A 13,932-nucleotide genomic window follows, 5' to 3' on the forward strand; every position below is an offset into this window, starting at 1 on the left:
TCTCAAATTGCAAGGAACATTTGCTCATGCACAGCATTTCTCATACAATTCTCATCATGAAGAAGGTACACATCCATCAAGTTTATTATGGCATGCTAGATTTGGACATTTGAACTATGACAGTCTCCGCTTATTGAAGAAAAATGGTGTTGCTGGTTTGCCTACAATTCCTAGAAAACTTAAGCAATGTGATGCTTGCATTCTAGGAAAGCATAGCAAACAGTCTTTTCATGATTCACATTCAAGAGCACATAGGAAACTTGAACTCATTCATTCAGATTTATGTGGTCCAATCCCTGTTTCTTCTGCAAATGGAAATAAATATATCATGACGTTTATTGATGACTACACTAGAATGTGCTGGGTTTATTTATTGAAGAACAAATCTGATGCTTTTCAAACATTCAAGAATTTTCATAAATGGATTGAAAATGATGCACAATCTCATATTGGGTCTATTCGCACTGATAATGGAAAAGAATATACATCAAATGAATTTGAAAACTATCTTCGCCAACATGGGATCAAACATCAAACAACTGTGCCTTATAATCCCCAACAGAATGGTGTAGCTGAAAGAATGAATAGAACAATCTTGAATATGGTACGATCCATGCTTTTCTTCAAAGTTCTAAAGATAATGTTTTGGGCTGATGCTGTTCTATGTGCTGCATATATAAAGAATAGATGTCCATCTAATGCCATAAGAAACAAGACTCCTTATGAATTGTGGTATGGACATGTTCCTTCGGTAAAACATCTCAGGGTCTTTGGTTCCACCTGTTATGCTTTGATAACAAAGGTACATAGAAACAAACTTGGTGCTAGAAGTCGTAAGTGTATCTTCCTGGGGTATTCAAACACCTCCAAAGCATATCGCCTCTATGATGAAGTAAATAAAAAGTTTGTTGTATCTAGAGATGTAACTTTTCTTGAATCATCCAAATCTGACAATGTTGTTGAGCGGCAACTTGATCGCTTGGATAGATTCGCAAGAACAAAATCATTTCAAGAATTTGATAATTAGATTCCACATCTTGAAGGGGGGATTCCTATTCTAGATCAACATGTGGAATCTTCTTCTGAAGAACACTCTCCCCCGAATGAAACTCCAACAACGGATGATGTTTTAAGTGATGTAATTGATAGAATTGGGAGACTCAATCTTGATTCAGTCCCAACTCAATCAACATAGCAGCTTGGACCATCTCAGAAAGGTCCCCCAAAGTGGCTGACAAAGACACTTGAAAGTGTTCATCCTGATGAAATTGGAAAAACAGGAACCAGAAATTCAAACCGGCAAAATGGAGGTGATGTAGATGACTCTAATTCACCTGTTGATATGGATGTTTCTTATGATTGTGAATTGAACTTGTCTACAGATTTTGAACCAACTTCCTTTAAAGAAGCTGCTTCTCATGATGAATGGAAAGAAGCGATGCAAAAGGAGTATGATGCCCTCATAAAGAACGACACTTGGAAGCTGGTTGATCCTCCATTTGGAACCAAACCAATTGGCTACAAGTGGGTCTACAAGAACAAGTACAAAGCTGATGGCTCACTTGACAAGCACAAAACTAGGCTTGTGGCAAAAGGTTTTGCACAGAAGGAAGGGGTCGATTATGAGGAAACTTTTGCCCCCACAACAAAATGGGCTACCATCTGGACACTCATTGCACTAGCAGCTCAGAACGGTTGGAAAGTCCATCAAATGGATGTAAAAACTGCCTTCTTGAATGGAGATCTAAAAGAGAATGTTTTTATGTCCCAGCTTGAAGGATTTGCTGTGAAAGGACATGAACATAAAGTATGCAAACTTGTGAAGTCCTTGTATGGCCTCAAACAAGCACCGCGAGCCTGGTATGAAAAACTAACAGAGCATCTTCTGAAACTCAACTTCAATCATTTTGATCTTGATGATGCAACTTTATTTGTCAAGAAAGTTGGCAAAACAGTTGTATATCTTGTGGTATATGTAGATGATCTTTTAATGACAGGGAACAATGAAAGCTACATTGCATCCATAAAGAAGGAATTGGGGAAAAGTTTTGAAATGACTGATTTGGGCTATGTTCATTAATATCTTGGCATTGAAGTAACCCAACATTCAAAGTCCATATTTCTTTCTCAAAAGAAATACATTGGAGATTTGTTGAACAGGTTTGGCATGACAGAGTGCAATCCTCTTACTACTCCAATGGAACAAAACTTAAAGCTCACACCTATTGAAGGAAAGGAATTTGAGGATGCAACAAAGTATAGACAGCTTGTAGGAAGTCTCAACTACCTAACCACTATCAGACCAGACATTTCATTTGCTGTTGGAATCCTCTCCAGGTTTATGCAAAAGCCTTGTGAGAGACATTGGTCTGCTGCAAAAAGAGTTCTAAAGTACTTGAAGGGAACTCAAGACTTTGGAATCAAGTACACACAGGTGGATGACTTCAGTTTGATCGGATACTCTGATTCAGACTTTGATGGAGACAAAGAAACTGGGGTATCTACTTCAGGATATGCTATGAGTCTTGGATCAGGCGCTGTCTCTTGGAGATCACGCAAACAATCAGTTCCAGTAGATTCCACAACAGAAGCAAAATACGTGGCAGCAGCTGAAGCAACAAAAGAAATTGTGTGGCTCAGGAAAATTCTTGAAGATTTGCAGGTAAAACAAGTACAATCAACTCCACTCATGATTGACAACACCTCTGCAATAAAGTTGGCCAAGAACCCAAAGTTCCATGATCAAACAAAGCACATCAATACTAAATATCATCTGATTCGACATCATGTTGAGGCCAAAACAATCCATCTCCGTCATTGTTCCACAAATGAGCAAATTGTAGACATCTTCACCAAAGTGCTTGGAAGAGAAAAGCTTGAAAGATTCAGAACGATGCTTGGACTCACCAACATCCCTTCAGATTAAGGGGGGGAATGTTGACACCTAATCCTCACGATTGGGTGAATTTATGTAAATAATTAAATTAGAAATGTGAACAGTCATTAGGAGATGAACTGAGCAGTCACACCCTTTTGTATATAACAATAACATACCTAATGGAATGAATCGAATCAGTTTTACTGCTTATTGGAGTTACTGCCTGGCCTGACATCAACGGCCGAGATTAAGTCCCTAATTGATGGCTAAGATTAGATCTGGCTTGATCCATGTCTTTTGGACCATTCTAACACAATTTTATATTAATCCACATTAATATTTTAATTTCCCTAAGTTTAGACTTAGGGACTCCATTAAAAATATTAATTATTTTAATATGTGTTAAACTATTTAGAATCTGCCCAAACCCTTTCTAGGTATTGGAGGTCTCATGTGCCGCAACCTCTCTACCAAATTTCGTGGCTAGAGCACATCCGATGCTACCACAAATCAACAAAAATTAGTAGGGATGTTACATTTGATGAAGATGCTGCCCTTGGAAAAGCAAGGGACTTTCCTCCACCTCTTTCTCTTGAGAAGAATGATGATATGGAAATTTTAGATGGTCCTTCCATGCTTGAATTTGAGACAGATATTGTTGATGATCCCATGGAGCCCATGGATCCCTTAGATCGTCCTCCATGTGATCCTCTTGCCAGGAAGAGGCCACTTTGGCTTCGAGACACATTACAGGCTGATGAGAGACGAGCTCCCGTTTAAAGGTCATTTAGAGAAAGGAAGAAGCCTTGCATGTACTAGGGATATGTTGCAGCCATGAGCACTATGATTCAAGCCAAACCTCCCATATTTGAAGAAGCTGTAAAATAACAAGTTTGGAAAGATGTTATGGTCGAAGAATATGAATCGATTACGAAGAATGATGTATGGGATGTTGTGTCGAGAGTCGAGACCAAAAGGGAAATCTATGGTGACTTCAAAGTGGTTGTTCAAGATCAGGCATGGAGTTGATGGTAGCATTGGGAAATACAAGGCAAGGTTCGTGGCGCGAGGATTCTCCCAAAAAGAGGGAGAAGATTATGATCATATATTTGCACCTGTGGCTCGATATACAACCATTCGTTCGATAGTTGCCCTTGCTGCAAGTCCAGGATGGACCCTACATCAAATGGACGTGAAGACTACATTCCTCCATGGCATGTTACAAGAAGAAGTGTATGTTAAGCGCCCACAGGGATTTGAAGTAGAGGATCGAAAAACACATGTTTGCAAGTTGAAGAGGGCATTGTATGGATTGAAGCGAGCCCCTAGAGCATGGTACGCTCACATAAACAATTATTTGATGAAGCTGAGATTCTCAAGAAGCAATGTCGATCCCAACCTCTACTTCAAGGTAGACCAAGGTATGTCGTTGATTTTGCTTTTATATGTTTATGATCTATTCTTGATAGGTAGTGAGCCCCTGATGATCAAGTGTAAGAGGGAGCTAGCCTCTGAATTCAAGATGTAGGACCTTGGACTCATGCATTACTTTCTAGGCCTTGAGGTGTGGCAAAGGCCTGGTGAGATTTTCCTTTCACAAGGAGAATATGTTGTGAAGCTGCTGGAAAGATTTGGAATGACAGAATGTAAGTCACTACCCACACCGACGGAAATGAACTTCAAGAACCTATGTGAAGATCATTTAGAGAAAGGAAGAAGCCTTGCATGTACTAGGGATATGTTGCAGCCATGAGCACTATGATTCAAGCCAAACCTCCCATATTCGAAGACGTTGTAAAAGAACAAGTTTGGAAAGATGCTATGGCCGAAGAATATGAATTGATTACGAGGAATGATGTATGGGATGTTGTGTCAAGAGTCGAGACCAAAAGGGAAATCCGTGGTGACTTCAAAGTGGTTGTTCAAGATCAAGCATGGAGTTGATGGTAACATTGAGAAATACAAGGCAAGGTTCGTGGCTCGAGGATTCTCCCAGAAAGAGGGAGAAGATTATGATGATATATTTGCCCCTGTTGCTCGATGTACAACTATTCCTTCGATAGTTGCCCTTGCTACAAGTCAAGGATGGAGTCTGGACCCTACATCAAATGGACGTGAAGACTACATTCCTCCATGGCATGTTACAAGAAGAAGTGTATGTTGAGCAACCATAGGGATTTTAAGTAGAGGATCGAAAAACACATGTTTGCAAGTTGAAGAAGGCATTGTATGGATTGAAGCGAGCCCCTAGAGCATGGTATGCTTGCATAAACAGTTATTTGATGACGCTGAGATTCACAAGAAGCAATGCCGATCCCAACCTCTACTTCAAGGTAGTCCAAGATATGTCATTGATTTTGGTTTCATATGTTGACGATCTATTCTTGATAGGTAGTGAGCCCCCGATGATCAAGTGTAAGAGGGAGCTAGCCTTTGAATTCAAGATGTAGGACCTTGGACTCATGCATTATTTTCTAGGCCTTGAGGTGTGGAAAAGGCTTGGTGAGATTTTCCTTTCACAAGGAGAATATGTTGTGAAGTTGCTGGAAAGATTTGGAACGACAGAATGTAAGTCACTACCCACATCGATGGAAATGAACTTCAAGAAGCTATGTGGAGAAGCTGCAAGACCCGATTTGGCGAATTCATTCGAGGATAGAAAGTTGATTGGGGCTCTATTGTTCCTAGTGAACACCTGTCCGGACATATGCTATGCAGTGAATATGTTTAGTCAATTCATGATTGAGCCTCTCCATGCACACTGGATCGTTGTCAAACACATTTTGAGATATTTGCATGGGACAATCCTCCAAATCTGCGCAATCATAGAAAGGATCCAAATATATACAAAATGAAAGTGATTTATGTACAAAAGGGTTTAGAATATATACAAAAATTTACAAATTTACTAGCCCAAAGAGTACGAGGACACCTTCGCTCTTGGGTAGCGAAAACAAGCTCTAAAAGAGCTAGATCTGACAAATGAAGCGCATAAATATATAGATTTGAAGATTTAATGATATGTGCAAGCTATGGCAAGGAAACTCCCTTTAAAATAAGTTGTCTGATAATCATTTGAGAGAGATCAATGTGGGTTCTTTCACTTCTACTCCTTGAGAGTTGGTTGGTTCATCTGAAAACTTCCCCAAATGCTCAAGATCTAATTTAGAAAATAGATCTCTACAAACTTTCAAAAGATATTGTTAGATCCACAAGGGATTAGATAGCACAATGAAAAAGAAGACTAGGGGTTCAACTGAAAACCCACTAGTGCTTCTAGATCTAGAGTGTTTCTCTAATTCAAATATCAATGCAAGATAACTATACATCAATAGATCCAAATCATGGCAAATAGAAATAACAATTTAATTAACACCAGTAGAGCATTAAGAACAAGTAAATTAGAAAAAAAATTACCATAGACATAGAATATTAACACCACAAAGCATTTGCCCCCAAAGTCTTTCTTCATTATTCAGAAAAATATCCAGTACAAAATTGAAGCAGAGCTTCACTAGCCAAGAGCTCGATTACAATTCGTACAAGTGAGGAGTGAGAGCCTCAATTTGTAGAAAAATATGAGAGGGGGATCCCTCTCCAAGTGAAATGTCTAGATACGAGGAGAAAATGGCTAGATCCAAGCCAAATAAATCGAACCCTTCATGAACCAGCGCAAATCTCTAGGAGGAACCATTTGCCCTGGAGGAAATGTTGGGTTGAGTGAAAATTTAATCCAAGAGTGGTTTGGACTACTCAAAAATATTTTCCACCTTTTTTCTCGAAAATAACTCATTCAATTCAAACCATCTTGGACCATCTCCTTTAAAAAATTCGATTTGCTAGGACAACAACTTTTCCTCTGGAGCATCGAATTTTTCTGGGTAATTCTTTTTCTTGATTTGTGGAGTTTCTATCACTTTTTTTCTTGACTCTCTTCTTGGGAAAGTCCACTTCATTTTTCAATCATTTTCCACATGGAGAGAATTTAATTTTTTTTTTTTTTCATTTTATTTTCCGGCTAATTTTTGGCAATTATTTGTCATTTTTTTGCTAAAAAATATAAAAGTTGGGTTTTGAGGGGTAAATACATCTTTTTCCACCCTCAGAATGTGTCTTGATAGAAAGTTGAGGTGTAGAGGTCTAATTTTGATCACTCATACCCCTTACAACTTCTATAGACAACACTTATTACATTTTATATCAAATAATTATTAGAAATCCCGACTAGTGGGAAAATATTTAATAATTAAAAAATGACACTTAGTCCTCATCCAAATTCTTTGAAACTTTAGAGATGATGTAGTATGGTAATATACATTAATTCTAGACACTATGACTCACCTAAGACTACCATCAAGTTGCACTCTTGCTTTGGGGTATATTTGGGAGAAAAACTCAACTGATTAAAAGTGTTGAAAAACACAAATAATGGACTGAGGAAAAAATACTCCCTAGAGTGAACTCACTTGCTAGTATAGTCCTACACTACCTAGGCCTTTTACATGACTCTTTTTTTATCATATTAGAATCTTTTTTACATAATTCCCGCAGGGTTGCAGAATCTGGAATATACACTGATGAACTCTGGAATTCTAGAAGTCTGAAATTCTGGGATTTTGACATGATCGGATGATGATGGAATGATTTGTTTGACAAGTCTTCAAATGCAATTTGAGTGGTTAACATCGTGAATGCACTTCATCTCAATTCTTGTATCCTTCACAATGTCACATTCAAGTACCCTGAACATTGTTGGCAATGGGCATGGACCATGTTTTGACAGTTATGCAAGAGAAGAATCAAAGATACATAGTGTAGACCTTATTTAATTGGTTCTGATTATATTTACGATTTTAAACCTGTAAGTGGAGTGGTTGACTAAGCAACTTAATTAGATTTTCAGATTTTCCTATCCCACATGACAGAAATGTGAAAATGTGATCACTTAGTTTAAAATCCAGGCAGTTTTATATCTAAGATTCTATATGTTTACATCTTGTAAGGGAGAAGATCCTTGAATAATGGGATAGGATTGCCTAATTTTGAGTTTAAATTTCAAAGGTCATATATATATATATATATATCTTCTTGTAAGATAGAAGATCCTTCGATAATGTCGTGACATTGCCCGATTTTGAGGAAATTAAAGATTTCTCATTCTCTAGCATCTTATGTTTTGGTTATTCTGGTTCATCCTCTTGATTGTTTATTCTTTTACCTTTATTTGCTCAACTTGTTGGTGAAATTAAGGTGAGGAGAAAGGAAATTGATATAGTTCATTTTGAACAATAAATGCCATGTTGTTTTGTAGGGAAGTGCGGTTCATAGGTTGGATCCTGAGTTACTTCGTAGGTTGAATTTCGTTGTTGAATTTAAGATGCCTGATCAAGTTGTGCGCAGCCAAATGTGGAAGAAAATGATTCCTAGCAAGGTAAGCTACCTCTATCTAGGGCATATATCCCATGAAATAAAATTTCTATACCATGGATTTAGTTATCTTTTACTGTCTTTCTAATTATTGCTTTAGAAATGTTTTCTTCTTACATTTAGTCTATTGTTTCAAAATATCATGGGGGGTAAAGAACAAAGCTTAGTCATATTAAGCATTTTAGAAAATGGATTGCATTATTCATAGAACTATATATTCCAAGAAATGTGAGGGGAAAAGGTAAAGGAATAAAATTATACCAGACAAACCATGTATAGGGTTTTAGATCATAGACTATTAGGTTATATGAAGTAAAAACAAATGCCAGCAGAGATCAATGACAAGAAATTGTAAATGGGATCTTGACAACATTCTTACATTGACTTTGGTACATCTAGTTTTAGAATTCCAACACATGTTTACATGCTGAAGGTGTTAAAATTGAAAATTGCTCCTTTGCTGAACTTCCTGTAACAATAGGTAAGTTAACTCATCAGAAAGAAGTGCCACTAATGAATAACTAAAAAGATGCGACAATTTTATCAATATTATAGGCTATTTGTATGCATCAACTCCAATAGGCAGGTTTGAGGTCAGCATTGGCATATTAGGGATAGTCTATTTGTATGTTGAATCTGAGCCTTACATGATGTTCCAGCTATCCACATAACCATGTGTAGGTTATTCTTTGTGGATATGGGAAGTAACAATTATTGTGTCATTCTAGTTGTGCTTGTAATAAACATTAATATATTTAAACATAAAATATTAATGCTAGTTTATAATTAATGAAGAGACATCTTAATGAAATGACATCTTTTAGTGATAAGACATCAGCCTAGGTATTTGCATGTGGTCTTCACTGTATTCAGTTCATTCTCTCTCTCTCTCACTCTCTCTCTCTTTATATATATAATTCAATACAATGTTGTAATCCAGATGGTTTTTCTTATAATATTCCAAATATTTTGGAAATTCAATTTATGAACTAGAATGGTTTGCCATATCTAGTATCAGAGTTTTCAGTTTTTTATCCTGGCATTTGGTCATATTTTTCAGTTCGTCTGATTTGGCTTTTGGCCAACCCTCAATTCTCAGAGTTTCTCTAATTTTATGAGAATTGACAACATCACGCTATTGGCTATGTTATTGCAGCGAATTGTGAATTAAAGTGATGAAAGCTCCAAACCGTGCCACACAATCTGAGTGGAAACTCAGTAGATCACCCACTATCACCTCAATGACCCACACTGCCCCTTAAGGCCAACTCTCCTCCAGCTTTGAGGGGGGCTCCCCTATAGATCACTAGGGCGTAAACAATATGTTGAAATTCAGTCGCAAGATTGAATTTCTAGTCATGATAATTACTTGTGAAGATGTTTAGTGTTCTTATTAGCTTTTCTTTATTCATCAAACAATTACCATTCAAATACAAGAAAATAGAGATCATAGTGCACAAAAGACAAGAGACATCAGAGATTAGGCTAGAGGCCAGGGCAAAACACACAAGGGGAAAACCCAACAATCTGTTCCTTATAGAATCTTTTTGTCAACGAGAAATCTAAGTCAAATGATCAGTGGTAGCTAGATGATCACTCTTCCAAAGGCCAAGCCAACCCTCCAAGACTTCTAGAATAAGGTGCCTCAAACTGTCCATATTAGGTCTGCAAAGAGGTCTGCTTCTATTCTCCAAGGGAACATAAATTAGTCTTCTGTTCATGCCACAAAACTTCAGATTATACTACTTCAAGACATCACATAGTTTCCATAGAGATCCTTGCATCATTTCATAAATATAATGTCTTAGGTCTCGCTTCCTTTCATAGAGAAGAGTAGTTTCAAACTTAGTGTTTTGTAACAAAAGATGCCTTGCATTCTTTGCTCAGATGTTCTTGCATACTCCTCCAATTGTACTTCACATTCTTCTTCAGATGTACTTCGTATGCTTTTTCAAGTTTACTTCATATTCGTCCTCATATGTGTTCTTGCTACAAGGTCTTTGGAGAGGGATGAATGAGCTATCTATAATCTTCAACAAGGTTGAATGGGTGGCTTCATAGGCAGGCCGACATGGCTTCTTGGAGGGCCAACTTAGGCACTTTGGAGAGACTAGAATATACAATAAAATTTTATTTTTCTTCTTTTTAAATGTCCAAATGGGACATAACAAATAATTTTCTTTTTGACTCAAATAAATTCATTTTGATTTTTTACAAAAATTATAATTATGAAGACCAAACCTAGTTACAATCTCAACACTCTCCCTTAACTAGGGCGGTATTCATAATGACTAATTCGGATATTCAAGTTGAAGACTTCTGTAAGAAAGGATTAAGATTGATAAGCATCGTTGATGATAACATCATCATAACCATCATTGTCAAAATTCCAAGGCCTTGACAAGTAAGCTCTATCTCTCCACTAGATCATAGCATGAAGCTGGGAGGCATTCAATAGGACACCATTGCCTCTCTGAGGCACATACCCCCCCTACGTTCACCAAGGTCTGTTCTCAAAGGACCATTTCCTAATCCAATGTCACAATACTTGACACCAGGAAATGTCGGTCCTTCGCACCTTTCTTATATTAGATCAATGTAATTGACTTACAACTGTTAGTCCTGGTCACAATACAGATCTCAAGAATGTCAGTCCCTAATCCTTATCCAATCCACCATTCTTGCTATCCATTTTTCATGTACTAGACCTGTGACTGTTAGTCCTGGCCATAGTACATGATAGATCGAGAACAAAGGCGTCCATCCTTACAAGCGAGGTGTGACAATGGTTTTCAGCTTTGCCTTGCCATTTCTGGATAGCATGGTGTGATTGGTATCTCTTACTTGGTTGAGCTGGATTGTTAGATGGTTTTGAAACTGAGTGGGGTGGTCTCAAGGGGAAACACAAGGCCTAGGAATCCCTGGACTGGTGAAGGTGGGATTGCGATAAAGCCTGATTGTGTATACCCTCGTTGGGCCTAGGAATCCTCGACTGGTGAATGGTTGGATATATGGTAAATCCTAGAGGGTGGAGACAAGCAAATTCCTCACGGTTTAGGTGGAGAGATTCGAAGGCATCCATGCTTGTATAGGCCTAGTGATCCTTGGACTGGTATGTGGTGGGATTGCAGTAAAGCTTGGTAGTGTATGTTTCTTGTTTGGACCTAGTAATCCCTTGGCGGGATTACAATAAAACTTGGTTGTATAGATGAAGACTTGGGCTTAGGAATCCCTTGGTGGATTGTGGTAAAGCCTAAGGAAGCCCTTGTTGTTTTGTTGTAACTCCCACATTCATGCTTGGAATATGGCATGTGGGTGATTAGCTGAAAGAAAGATTTGGTTTACCCCAATCTATGGTCGGGTGGTACGTGGAAGTCCCTGATCTGGTTGCATTTTGCATATGTTAATAAGAACTCTTTTCCTCTTGTGTATTATGTGTAAATGTACTTGTGATTATGTGGCTTTAATGGTTGTTCTATCATTGTTATTTTGTTGGTTATATGATGGTTATAAGCATAGTTTATGACAAACTTTGGTTATGGCTCTCATCATGTTTTGATTAGTAAATGAATGAATAATAAATGTATGACCTAATAGATGATAATGCAACTATTATGAGAGGGCATCAGACCTTCTTTGCGATTCTCAAATAAGTATGAATTCCCTATGCTCATATGTGTTTATATCAGTGTTGCGAAAATCACAATATTATCTCGATAACATAAAAAAATCGCGACTCTTTCAAATCGCCGATTACTATGCATTTTTTTTTCGAAAAACCGTCGAAAAAATCGTGATTTTTTCGAAATTATTGCGATTCGATGGGAAGTTATCGCCAGGGTGACGGACAACGCGTTTTATAAGGGAAAACCTGAATTTTTTTTTGTCATTTTGAACAGACAACGAAGCGGTTTGAGAGTTGAGGACGAGAGGAACCCTAGAAGGTGTCTATTAGGGCAGAGGAGGAGGAAGCCTGGAGATTTTAGCATCCTAAGCAAGAGAACTTTGTCTTTGGATTAAATTTCTTCGACAAACCGTGGTTTCCAGGTATGGGCATCAAATTTGGCCATTTTGTTTTGGTTTTTTTCTTGTTTTTGCTTGGGTTTCTATAACCCATTGATTATCAATGATTTTTGAGTGGATTTGATGGTGTTTTTTTTCATTTTTGTTGTATAGAGTGGAGAGAGTTCATTTTGGATTGAGTTGAGGTTTTTTTGTTTGTTTGTCAAAGATTGAATGTGTTATGTCATGTATGTAATTTTTATTTTTATTTTTGTAACTTGCAATTCTCACTGTGCCATAGGTTCAACTTCAAAGTTCAAACTTCATCTTACATTAAAACTCAAGAGTTCAACCAAGTTACAAACATGCCAAGGAAATTGGACCCTCTGTGGGAATTTGGTGAACCTGATGGAGGGTTTGATAGATTGAACTTGTCTTGCAAGTTGTGTGGGCAGCATATGTCAGGGGGGGTTATAGATTGAAGTATCACCTTGCACAAATCTCTGGACATGATGTAGGGCCTTGCAACAATACAAATGCGGAAATCATCTGAAGAGCCATGAGATCATTGGAAGAATTAGAGCAAGAGAGAGTGGCCAAAGCAGATCTGAAGAAGCAACTAGCAGGGAAGGTGTTAGGAGGTGAATATGGAAGTGGCACTGGTTCTACTTCAGCATCAATGTCTACAACCAACCTTGTAGCTGCCTCATCATTTTTTGTTCCTAGAACCATGCCTGGTTCACAACCATCTATTACTTCAATGCTTAAAAAAAATGAGAAAGAACAAGCTGACAAGTTGTTGGGCAAGTTTCTCCTTTGGAGTGATATTCCTTTCAACGTTGCAAGGAATAATCCATTTTTTCAGCCTGCTGTTGATGCTATTGCAACTGTTGGCCCAGGGTACAAAATCCCTTCTTATGATGACTTTAGAGGCCACATTCTTCAAGATGAAAAGGTTGACTACACCAAAAGATTGGAGGAGTTTAGGGCATCATGGGCACGAACAGGATGCACTGTGACGTCAGATGGTTGCACTGACCAAAAGGGGAGAACCCTTATAAACTTCTTGGTTAGTTGTCCCAAGGGGACAATGTTTATGAAATCTGTTGATGCATCTTCACATATCAAAGGTGCAAAATTATTATGTGATTTGCTGGATGTGCTTATTTTGGAGGTGGGTGTAGAACATGTTGTCCAAGTCATAACAGACAATGCTGCAAATTATGTTGCAACTGGTAGGATGCTTATGGAGAGGCATCCTACTTTATTATTTTGGACACCTTGTGCTGCACATTGTATTGATTTGATGTTGGAGAACATAGGAAAAATTTCCTTTGTCAAAGATATTGTTGGCTCATCAAAAAGCATTACAAAATTTATATATAATCATGCATCTGTGCTTAGCTTGATGAGAAAATTCACCAACAACAAGGAGTTGGTGCGCCTCGCCATTACACGGTCTGCCACCAGTTTCATATCTCTTCAATCCCTCTTGAATTTTATGTGGGATGTGAAGAGAATGTTTCATTTAGAGGAGTGGCATGCTTTGACAATGAGCCGCAAACTAGAGGGAGAGGCCATATGCAGATTAGTTTCATACCAAAGACCTCTGGGCAGGAGTGTAG

General features: G+C 37.9%; 1 protein-coding gene across 3 annotated transcripts in view; it reads left to right on the forward strand.

The window, feature by feature from the left end:
- The window catches only part of LOC149232887 (uncharacterized), a 398,827-nt gene that overhangs the window by 330,080 nt on the left and 54,815 nt on the right, over positions 1 to 13,932 (forward strand). For all 3 annotated transcript variants that reach the window (XM_089379541.1, XM_089379542.1, XM_089379543.1), the window contains one exon: positions 8,190 to 8,309. In XM_089379541.1, the coding sequence (XP_089235667.1) occupies positions 8,190 to 8,309 (120 nt within the window). The remainder of the gene's footprint in view (positions 1 to 8,189; positions 8,310 to 13,932) is intronic.

The sequence above is a fragment of the Pinus tabuliformis genome, chromosome J (genome assembly GCF_031772625.1).
Source record: "Pinus tabuliformis cultivar Carrire ecotype Pingquan chromosome J, CPIR1, whole genome shotgun sequence".
Lineage (NCBI taxonomy): Eukaryota > Viridiplantae > Streptophyta > Pinopsida > Pinales > Pinaceae > Pinus > Pinus tabuliformis.